Below are 12,298 nucleotides of genomic sequence, written 5' to 3' on the forward strand. Positions count from 1 at the left end.
CCTTCCCCAGATCTGTGTCTTCACACAACCCTGTCTCGCAGGTCTACGGACAATTCTCTCGACATTGTGGCTTGGTTTTCACTCTGACATACACCATCAACTGTGAGACCTTATATAAAGAGATGTGTGCCTCTCCTAATAATGTCCAATGGATTAATTTAGGCACAGGTTTTAACACTTTTTAAAGTTAAACTTGAGCAGGGGCTTCTGAATGTGTTTTTACCTTGGATTTTGGCACAAGGGATTTTAACATCTAATCCTGTGTATTAATGTAATGAGACCTTATATAAAGAGATGTCTGCCTTTCCTAATAATGTCCAGGGAATTCATTTAGGTACAGGACTCCAATCAAGTTGTAGAAGCATCTCAAGGACCATTGATAGAAGTAGGATGCACCAGAGCTCAATTGCAAGTGTCATAACAAAGGGTCTGAATACATATGTAAATGGAATATTTCAGTCTTTTATTATGACCGCCTCGGCGCTCATATAGGGATTGTCAAAGTTTTTTTTTTTTTTTCTCCGTCATCTACTTCCTGAATTTTTGGTCAACGATACCCGGGACACCGAACCACCGGGGCACATGAAATTTGGTGGGTATGTAGCCCCACTAGACTTTTACGGAAAAAAATTGTTTCGTCCCTGGGAGCCACTCCCCCCCCCTCCCCAGTGCTGGGCCCCCCGAACTGCAAAAAAAAGCAGTTTTTCCTAAATAACTACCTGAACCGTGGCACTGAGGATGAAGAATCTTTTATGGTATGTTGGTCTCAAGGGCCCACATCAATCTGGCCCATAATCACTCATTTGTGATTTGCACCCCCGGTAAAAAATGAAAATTATTCTGCTTTAATCGCCCCTATCTTCAGTTAAGATGTTCAGAACTGCACCTAATTTTATGTGTATGATTGACCTGGCATTCTCTGGGGGTATGCCAAGTTTCGTAGAATTTCATCCATGGGGGGGGGGGTCTAAAAAAAATTAGGTGATGTGTACATTTAGTGACTGTACACTCATTGGCCTGTAGATGGCGGTGCACACATATACACATGCACACACACACAGGCACCCACATACTATCGGTATTAGAACGGCCGATACATAATTACAAATTCAGTAGGATTAAAAGAAAGCCAAAATAAATATTCATCATCATCATGGCTGCATTTCCAGTATTGGCGATAAGTAGTCATTTGTCCACTAGATGGCGCATCGTTTCAGTGAGACGTAATTTTGTTGGAAGTTAAAAGTAGGTTGGAAAAACAATGGACGCTTCCTACAAGGACTGTAGTTTACCGCAGAGAACGTCTAATAAGGATAGGACGTAGTGGTGTGCGATACTGTAAAATTTGGTTTCGATCCGATTCCAATTAAATATAGGGCCAGTATTGTCGATACCGATACCAATACTGATATTTGTAACTAAAAGCAGTTTATATACTTTTATGTAGGGGCCGAACAGTGTGTTATGATTTATGACATGAATAAAACATCAATATGCTAATGATTTTATGATTCCCATTGTTAATAATTTACAAACATTTCAGCAACGAAACATTGCAAAGCGGGCATGCAATATGTGAAAGGAATGGTTTGCTTGACTGTAGGCTAGCCCTTGGTGAAACAGGAACAATGCATTTTGAACAAATTGAGAGATATTGGAAGTGAACTGGAATTAAAGTATCGATCCCATCACACTGTTATCGATCAGATACCAATACCAATGTTGGTATCGATACTATCGTTATTTGGATCGATATGCCCACCCCTAATAGGACGATGTTCACATGAAATGTAATTCCCATTTCTTCTTGAAGCCGAAATAAATCTGAGGATGTTTATCGGACATTCTTGGTTTTTACTGCAGGTACGTTAATCTTATAATATCAATAAGGACCTAGGTCATGTTACCGTTTGCGTTGCTTGAGTGATGGAGGCCAATTTGATTGATTGCATTTGTAGAAAACTATAAAGCAAATTGATAGCAGCACTGTAATTGTATCTTTCGACTGTCATTTGTTGCACGTGCTACAAAAATCCTTCTGTGCAATGGAAGATTTACCAACGTTACACCGGTCTGATACAGTTTTGCCTATACATGCGTGAGACTGAGACGCCTGTTTATTTAGTGCGTGCAGGGTGTGAGAGGGGAATCGATGTGCTTTGATTCCAGCTTGGTAGTTGTAGTCTGTGAAATTAAAAAAGCGTGTGTGTGAAGTATCCAAAAAATGACACCTTCATTTCATTATGGCTGCTTTAGCAACACACCTTAAGCTACTGTGTAGTGGGTCCCATTTAGAAGTGGCTACTTCATTCGCGCTTTCCTTGACTCATGGAGCTGCGTGAATTTTATAACAACTTTTCGCCACGATATGGCAGTTTAAGTCCGCTTGATACTGTAAAGCCGTAAGCCATTGGTTTCAAAGGAGATTTTATTTGTGTCGCCAGCATAGCCTATTGACAATTTATGTTGTAAATAGGCCTACCTTATAAGCCTACCTGTAGCTTAGGGAAGCTAACAGCTTTCTATTAGGATCTAGTTTGTTAGTTACAGTTTTGTCATAACTCCCTGATGCATTTTTGCATTTAGAATAGCCAGAGCGTGGATATCTCAATCGGAAAATTAAACAATATCGGGTGCCTATGGACTAGCCTGGGTGAACCCAGCCTGATCTGCCCGCTATTTATTTTTTAATTTCTTAAAAGATTGAGCTTGGTCTGGTGAAAGCCAGACTAGCCATGGACCTCAGTTACACAATGCAAGGGAACATGAATCAGCCTATATTTGCACGAACAATAACGGACAACAGCTCTTCAACTTTGGCCCGTTAAAATGTGTATGAACAGTCTAGCGACGCATTTCATCAAGGCCCATTTCGACATGTCAGTTATTTGCACCACTGGTTAGATGTAAAACAGCATTTCGTTTCAGACTACTGTTACTTAATTTGTGCATTAACAATAACGTTTCAGACTACTGTTACTTAATTTGTACATCTAGTTTTTTATAAATTTACAAAACACTTCAAACACCTGCTTTTTTGTGGAGTGTTGGTGTGTACAGTAGATTGATGAGAAAAAATTGAATCCATTTTAAGATGAGTGAAAGCATAACAAAATGTGGAAAACTTGAAAGGGTCTGAAAACTTTCCAGTTGCACTGTATCAGACAAACCATGTCAGAATAAACAGCAGACCTTACCGAACAAAACGGTGTAATGCATTCCCCTGTACAATTAGCCCTTCCAGAGTAAGGTTTTGAAATGGTAGCAACATGGTCTCCAACTTTGGCCTTTAAGTTTCTTAAAACTGAGCTGTGCTTAATATCAGATATCTGTAAATATTAAAAGGATACAGAGGATACACAGCTCATGGATAAGAGTTTGTCAATGTAGCCATACTGATTTATTTTCACAAAATGCTAAGCATGCATGCATTTAAGTTTCTTAAAACTGAGCTATAGGCCTACTCAAATTGCCATGCCAAATTGTCCTTTGCCCAGGGCCTCCAAGTCGCTAAAATCGCCCCACAATTGCATCTTTTCTGCAATCAAACTCCCATTTACAAGACCGCCATGTTGTCATGCCCTTACACAATTTAAAATACCTCGGGTCATGTAAAAGCCTCTTACAATAAGACCAGTGTTTAGGGTGTCAGTGCAACAATGCAATTTTAGTGCCATACATGCTCCCTAAAAGCTTGCTCTCTTTGAGTGGGGAGGTCTACACTGTCATTATGGAGACTGGCATATTTTCTTGTAATCTGCGCTTTCTTGTCAGGGCAAAAACACTGGCAAGTCAATAGAATACAACCAACAAGGAAACCTAATGGGTCACAGTATATAACTAACATGCTCCTTCAATTTTGCTGTGGTGAATGCCTAAATGTTTGTGTAAGAGCAGGTGCCCTTATTGCCCTTGATGTAGAGGGTATTGAAATCGGATCCATCTGTCTGTCCATCTTTATGTGTGTGTGTGTGGGTGTGTGTGTAGGGTGTGTGTGTGTGTGTGTGTGTGTCTCACCATATCTCACCATATCAGTATGTTAGCCTATGTTCCAGATGTGGATCATCATCTGGATGAACAACTCTTTTTCACTCACTTTACTGACCAAAAGTAGGGATAAGGGGTCTGACTGCTTTAGTTTCCTCAACTAACAGTTGTCCCTGGTAGGCTGCATTTATTATGTTGTATCAGGAATGCGATGTGTCATGGTAAAGCTTGAAGCGCTCCATACTGTATATAGGCACCGACAAGAGTGGGCCGAAACTTTCCGTCACTTCCACATTAGCACTGGAATCTTTAACTGACGAGCAATCAATACATAATGGATTTGATTGAGCAGCGGCAACAAAAATAGCACTGAAATCGACACAGTGGCGGCGGCAGAGTTCAGCGCTGGTGTGCGGGGTTGTATTGAAAACAATGGAATCTAATGTAATCGAACGTACAGTAGAAAGCAGTAGAAAGAGTGCACCACTGTTGGGGCCTATGTGCAGAGCACTTGAGCCAAAGGACAAATGCATTAGGCCTACTGTAAAAGCAATCTACAAAATGCAAACAGAAATGAATGCACTTACGAGGTTTAAACGCCCCTCTGCAGCGCTTCAGGGCCGTTTTACAACCTTTAACGTGCATTAATTTCTGTGAACCGAACGCCGTGTCGTCCATTATCCCTTACTATAGCCGCCCCACCAGCTAATCAGGAAAAAGTATTTCTTCTCTCCTGGTGATAATGGAAGAATATCATCTGCCAGTATATGTTTATGATGGGGTTATGATGATGTTTGATGTGTCAATGCACAATGAGACCAAATAACAGTGGATATTTGATGAGCACGGTGAGATGAGATGATATTATTAATATTCAGAAAGAATGAACCCTACTTCCACCTGCGAGAATAATCTCTATAGGAAAATCAGAAGATGATGAGATGGGGGATATGGAGCATTTGTTATGTGAATTCATCTTCACTTTTATTCAATCATAATTAGACTCCCAAGTCCCAACCATTACGATGCTCTAACATTTAATCAAAGGGTAGTACTGGTTAAGGACCATGAGGAATGCAGACCATTGGGCGGGGATCACATTGGCCTTGGGGATCACATTGGCCAGTGGCGAGCAGCAGCGCCAAACGTAATACAACGCTCAGACCATAATAAGTTATATCTCATAAGTAACACAAACGGTTTGCCTAAACTTACAATTTAATATGCTTGCGTAAAGGCCGGTCTCCAGTAGAGGCCTGGTCTGTTTTTTAGTTTCGGGTTGTATTTAATCTTCTAAAACCCGTCAGATCGTCTGTTTAAAGATTCGCAATGACACGAAACAGAAAGGAGGTTACAGCAGTGTGAATTAGATGTTGCACGTCGTTACAAGCCGTCGCAAAGCATTCACATGTCTGGTCACAGTTGCAAGGTTTTAGAATGTTGCATGAAGTTGCTGCTCATCTCGTTGCGAATCTTGGGTGTGATTTGGGCTTAAGTATGGCGCAGACTGCGCACGTTATGATTAGATGGCATTAAAAGACTGCGGTGGGGAAAAGCTAGAGTTCCAAATTGTATTACTTTTTTCCCAATATGAACTATGCCTATATGTCCGACTTCGTCATCGTTCAAGAGAAAGAAGTCAGAAAAGAAGTCAGAAAAGGAATTTACCTTAGACTAGGCTATATCAGAGCCCGTCTACGGACATTCTCTGGCTATATAACCTACTGAAATAGGTTAATGATGTAAAGTCAAGTGCGCTTCTATGGGACTGCTGTGTGCGCGCACAGTTTTTATTGATGAGTCGGAGTGCTGCGCATAGTTGCAGTGGAAGGTGGCTGCCCAGGGCATTATAAAACTTCTCACTCTTAGACCTACTCATACACGGCGGTGAAATGGCGTATTTAGCTGTCTAAATTCGAATCATATGCTGGGGGAGAAATCGTCGGACATCCGTGATTATTTTGTTTTTCAGCACCCCTGGTCAAAAATATATTCCCGCGAGCCTGGAAGTAGGCTATGATTTGAATGTAGACTGTTGTCAAATTTGGCAAATACAAAACGGGAGAAACAATATGGTTCATGCTCTCTCATGCTGTTTCATTCGTGCCAAAAAGGAGGGAGAATGAAACATTAAGCACGTTCCACTTTTGCATAAATAATTCCGGAACAGTTTTGGTCAGGGCTGATAATGCAACTGTATTTGACAAAGGACCGATATAGGCTATTTGCTAGTGACAAAATATGAGCTTTGGGTGTGATACGATCTCTTTGTAGATTACGTTTAATTAAAACGTGTTTCATCTGTTCTGGCTATCCCCGCTATTTGGATCTTACTGTATCTCACTCAATAAACAACATCTCAACACTAAATGAATGATGATCCGTAATTGTCATCAGATAGCCTAGTCATATAGGGTGATATCAGCTAAATTGGGCCACTTTTTGGTAAATCAGTTGGGAAAATAATATAATACTATGCCTTTTCCAAGTGTTTTTACGATTACTAATGACTGTTTTTGATCATTTTGTGTTGAAATTATGTCATAAAATATAATTATTTAGGTCCTACAGTTCTTGAAACATCAATTGTGCCAACTTTTTTAGCATAAGCAGTTTCAGGTAAAATGGGCCAGCATCTAAGGTAAAATGGGCCAGCTGTTTCAGGTAGCATTCGGCCAGTCAAAATGCAAAGGGAATGGTAATTTATCATCAATTTTAATTTCAAAACACAATATTCATATGTGCCATTTAAAAAAAAAAAAACAGTGTGGGTGCAAACTCAGATATTCAAATGTGCAATTAAAAAAGACCATTTTGGAACAGCACAGATCAGTGAATAGATCAGTGACAGATCAGTGTGTGTGTGTGTGTGTGTGTGTGTGTGTGTGTGTGTGTGTGAACAGCACATTTTGAACGAAATGCGCAAATTACAAAAAATCATACAAAACTGGTAACTGATATATTAAAAATTAAAACATTGATATCATTATTCTCCTCTCTGCTTGTCTCCTCTCTCATCCTTCCTCCTCTCATTTCCTCTCTCTTTCCTTCTCCCTCTCTCCTCTCCTCTCACTTCATTCGCATTTGCCATACTCACTGTAAATAAAATATCGACCATTATTACTGGGGGGGGGGGGTCATGGTGAGTGTGTGTGTGTGCGTGTGTTTGTGTCCATGCATGTGTGTGTGTTGGTTGGTGTGCGAGTGTGGGTGAATGCGTATGTGCATGGGTGTGTGTACACACACACACACACACACACCCTCACACACATGTGTATGTGTGTTTGTGAGTGACATAGAGGATGGCCCATTTTAGCTGAAACCATGTGGCCCATTTTACCTCAGTGGGTTAAGGTAAATTGGGCCGCTAAGAAAAACATCACTTTTACAAAAAATGAGTTCATATACCAAACTAACAGCATTATTTCTGGTGGATGCCATCAAGACAGATGTTATGCATAGTTTTTGTATGTGCATGTTTGTTTTTTTTATAGATTTATCATCCTTATAATAGTTTAGTTAGATTTGATATGCCACTTACCATGCAGCTTTCTGGTGCAGTCTTGATTTTAACTATTGCCCCGCCCACCATAGCAACCATAAACCAATCAAATCACCTGTTACTTGTCAAGCACAGTTATGACAACAATCCTTTGCAGTCACTGGCTCTAAATTCCAGAAGGGCTGGGACCCCCAAACCTTAAATGGCCCATTTTAGCTGATGGCCCATTTTACCTGATATCACCCTAGGTAGACATTCAGTGTGTTTGAAATAATTAATTTGATAATATTTTCCATCTTTGCAGAGGAAAATTTTTGTGTAAAGGGAATTAAAGGCCTGTCTCATATAGACGCCTGTCTCTAATACTAGCCGGTGCAGTTTGGCGATTTGGGAAAATAAAAGCCCGGGCTATTATTTGGAGTTTTACGGTAATCAATAACAGCAGCCACTGGTAAATGTTCAATTCAGCTCACTCATTTCCTTCCTCATTCACAAAACATACAAGCTACTATTGGAAGCCTTTATTCCTTGACTGTATCTGAACAATGATTGCCTCAATAGTTCTTTTCATTCTATGCTATCTAACTATCCAAGTAAAGTGTTACCACTGTTTCTCCCATGTTGATGATAAGTCATGTAGAAATTATACTTGGGAACGTATCTCTCCTGCCTCCCAAGGGAATCTCTTAAAGCCTCAAGTTATACACCAATAGTGCTCCATGACATTTGTGTGTCTGTGTTTTAGAGCTCCTGCTGTTTCCTTTGGGAGATGGAACTTGACAACATCAGTGCAGACATGCAAAGCCTGCCAATCCTAAATGAAGGTCTATCATGTGCCTTAGCAATGATCTCGAAAAAATCCAAACTTCTATCTTGATAGAGCCTTGAATACAATGTCTAATTTGTAAAAAAATTAAAAAGCAAATTGGGGGTTCTTGCTCTGAATCAAGAATAAGGTAAACGTGTTGGTACTTTTACCTGTTTACTTTTATCTGGTAGCCTGCTTTGGCACCAGCTGGCATCATAATGACACTGACAGAGGCAATCACACAATTAGACTTACCTTGTTTGGGTTGTTCTTAAGATGACCGTCCTGATACGTCTTGAAAGGATTTGGGATGTACTCTTCCTCTTCGTTATCAGTGGGTAACCTTGAAGTTACAGAGGTTGGACGGATCACTCCTGGCTTTGTCTGGGACCATTACAACATCAGAGAGCAGTTTATCAGTATTTTTGAATACTGTGTTGTCTGAATTTGGTTTTGTGTTTTAAATTTGCAGCGTGTTTTGTCTACAGTATTTGCAAGTGTTTTGTCGATTTGCATGTGTTGTCATAAATTACAGGTCATTTGCACCCATCTGCCACATAAAAAGGACTATAAATGGACACTCACCACATGCTGTTCGCCCAGGCCAGGTGATTGCAAATGGTAGTTTGCCTATAAAGTAGAGACATATTCATGTTGTTTTGCATATATTCATATACATAATATTTGAGAGCATAAGAGTCATCTCACCATCAGGTTAAGCACTTCGTTACACAAGGCCTTACAGAATGTAGTGTGCTGCTGCTATAAGTTTATAATCCTCAGTAATTTCTCCTTCATGCCATTTATGTATTAGGATTTTGGTAGAACCATTTACTTTTACATTTATTCATTTACCAGACGCTTTTATCCAAAGCAACTTACAGAAGGAGAATGAAATTCAAGCTACAGTGCAGAGGAGAGCTAGGAATTACTTCTGCACCTGTCAGTATCATTATTATAAGATAAGAGTGCCTAGTACTACAGTAATTTCCTGTGCATTAGCCCCATTGTGTATAAACCGCAAGACAGTCTTTTATGCAAGTTAAACAAACATGTATTAATGTTCATAGCTAATAATCATAGCTGAAGAAATTTAGCAAAATCAATAAACCTTGGCTAATAGTTGGGAAATTATGGTAGTCAAAGTGTGGTAGAAGGAGAAAGTGGTACCAGAAGGAGGTAGAAGAGGGGAGATACACAGTGATTAACATGTGTTCCCTTACATAAGAAAAGGGCTGAGAGCTTGAAGACAAAATGAGGACATGGTATATAGGCTGCGCTGTTACAAAGTCACACAGTGCCTCTGGGAAGAGGAGTCCTAACCATCTCTGTGGTTTTTGAAAAGCCAAGCACATCAAAGAAAGACAGAGGAGTGTTTTTGGATTCTGACACAATTTGAAAGAGTTTCTTTGGTGTACTTTGACACACAGGGATGGATTACTGCACGGGCCTACTGGGCCCAAGCCTTTGCATGGAATCATTGCCTAAATATCAACAAATCAGGATGTAGGCTATGAATCTGATTGAATTTAGTATTGGCCATCCCCAAAATGCACCAGAATACAGGAAATCACATCAAACAAATTAAAATAATTCTGGGGGAGGACCCCCAACCCCCCCTTCCACATATGTGACAATTAGTGGGGAGCCCTTAATACATCTGGGCCTTCATCTAATCTTTCCTAACGATCCACTAGCTGTCTGCCCCATAAGCAGTGGGGTGTACTACGAATCTCGATTAGTGGGTTAGCGAGGTATGTTGCGCTCAAAGCCAGGCTATGCTGTGACACGAAAGTGGATCTGTTTTAGTGTCGCTATATCACCATGGTATCTTATGCTGTCAACCAAACCTGGTCGGGAGGAGGTTATGTGCTAAATTATAGCTCAAATCGTGTAATCTACCGTACACTGACCAATCAATTGTCTTAAAAACGAAGTTATCTCACGTGTAGGATTCTGTCATATATCTTACAGGTGGTCCGCCTCTACTAACATTTTGGATCTTGAATGCGCTTTAATAGTGCTGTGCGTGCAAATATCCTACTATGGACGTGCATACCATACAACAACTCATGACAATTGATTTATTTGATGTTATAGGTTAGACACAAAAAAAGACCGCAGTGTAGATTAAGCTATCGCTCATGAATACGGAAGTAATTGTTTTTAAATAGAGGCGGTCTTGTGCGTCTCCACGTTTCACGATTGGCCAACGTCATCACCGAGAACACGCACAGATCTGAGCTGAAAGCCTAGTTTGACAAGTATATCACATAACTGCAATCGTAGTATCACTTAACGTATACCCCTGAGTCAAGGCTTTGTCAAGCCTCAATATGTCTACATAGGCTAGATATGTCTAATGTGCTTCGTAGTATACCCCACAGGCCGTCAAAAAAACGTGTTTCTGATCTGTACACAAAAACAATAGAGCATCACAATCGCGCCCCTCCTCCGATAGAGCTTAGTTTCCGGAAGTAAATTTCCCATTCATTTCTCCCATTGACGTTTTGGAAAAATCCGTATCTAAAGAGTTTTAGAGCATGTCTTAGGCTAATCAGCTACGGAGTAACTCATAACAGACCCGGCGGCAGACACAAATTCACGGACGGGCATTACACCTTTCCAGGGGGGGCACTGGAACTTAAATTGATCACGGTAGTTTAAGCTTACACTTGACAAAACATTCCAATATGAAAATGTAGATGCAATTGTTGTAAAATGGTGCAGCTCCTTTAAGAGAGCCCTGTGCGCAGGGATGGAGAGAGAGAAAGCGAGGGGATATGTGTTACTGAGATGCGTGTGTTATGTAGAACTGAGATGCGTGTGGAAAAAGTAGACGTGCTGTTGAGACTGGAGCTAGTCATATTCAAAATAATGCAAAAATAAATCCGCAGATAAAACCAAAATCCTCGTTCATTTGCTAACCACTTTCAGATAGAGTGTTAGGGAGTTAGCCCCGAATTTACGGATAACTTCGGCCCTGGAGTGGTAAGCTCCCTGTTCTCCGACTAGGTCAGAAGAAAAAAAACTGTAAAGGTTAACGCTATCAAACAAACCCAGAAACTACTAGGCATACTTCTACTAACTACGATATGAGATATAGCCTACCTGCGAGCCGATAAGCTATATTTGTCATCGGATGACAGGGGTTAGTGCAGAAGTGAAGTAGACTGCGCCACGTAACCTCCTCTCCATTTAGGTGATGGGCTTACCTAATGTTCCTGATTGATTAGCTACGGAATAATACAGATTTTACCAGTTTTATTTGCTACTTGCTAGATTGACAAACGTATTGGCTAGGCCTACATTTAATAAGTGTTCAAAATCAATCTATGGGATTGGGGTTGGTTGGAGCAGCCAAGCTCGTTCAGGGCGGGCACAGATGACTTCCAGGACGGGCCTGGCCCCCCAAAGCCCCCCCATGCCGCCGGGACTGACTCATAAGCATACAACATATCATTTCGAGTGAAAAAACAAAGAGAAAGTCCAAAAAAAGTCAAAAGGTACAAGACTGTGTACATATTTTCATTTCCTAGCGAAGGAACTACTCATCCCATAAACCACCGCGCCTCACTGGATAATATATAAGCAATGCACGAACCAGCGCGAAATCATTTCCAACCGGCGACAGCAGGCGAACCCTTTCCTCCAAACAGTGATTTTTATAAAGTGAATGTGCAGTTAATAGCAGTTATTTCAGGAGTAATCGTGCAAATAATCGTGTTTTGGTACTGAATGTTATATTTGCCATTGTGTATTTTATATCGTGTGCGTGAAAGCGGTTAACGTTAGCAACATTGTGCAGTGCTTCGTATCTGACTGCCATCCTGATGCATGGGCCGGTGCATGGTCTGCTCTTGGACCACCATATTCAGTTTGCTGTGAATTATTACGCAAAATGTTCATTAAATGTACGAAGAAGTATTTCTAGGTTAATGATTGATGATATGACTCGTATAGTATGAAGGCTACAGTAGCCTAGCTAATGTTAACTAGCA

The 12,298-nt window shown here is 40.6% G+C and overlaps 1 protein-coding gene across 4 annotated transcripts in view; it reads right to left on the bottom strand.

Moving 5' to 3' along the window:
- The window catches only part of LOC125311536 (muscular LMNA-interacting protein), a 31,159-nt gene that overhangs the window by 5,335 nt on the left and 13,526 nt on the right, over positions 1 to 12,298 (bottom strand). For all 4 annotated transcript variants that reach the window (XM_048269700.1, XM_048269699.1, XM_048269701.1 and 1 more), the window contains 2 exons: positions 8,883 to 8,927; positions 8,553 to 8,681 (listed from right to left, as the gene is read on the bottom strand). In XM_048269700.1, the coding sequence (XP_048125657.1) occupies positions 8,553 to 8,681; positions 8,883 to 8,927 (174 nt within the window). The remainder of the gene's footprint in view (positions 1 to 8,552; positions 8,682 to 8,882; positions 8,928 to 12,298) is intronic.

The sequence above is a fragment of the Alosa alosa genome, chromosome 18 (assembly GCF_017589495.1).
Source record: "Alosa alosa isolate M-15738 ecotype Scorff River chromosome 18, AALO_Geno_1.1, whole genome shotgun sequence".
Classification (NCBI taxonomy): domain Eukaryota; kingdom Metazoa; phylum Chordata; class Actinopteri; order Clupeiformes; family Clupeidae; genus Alosa; species Alosa alosa.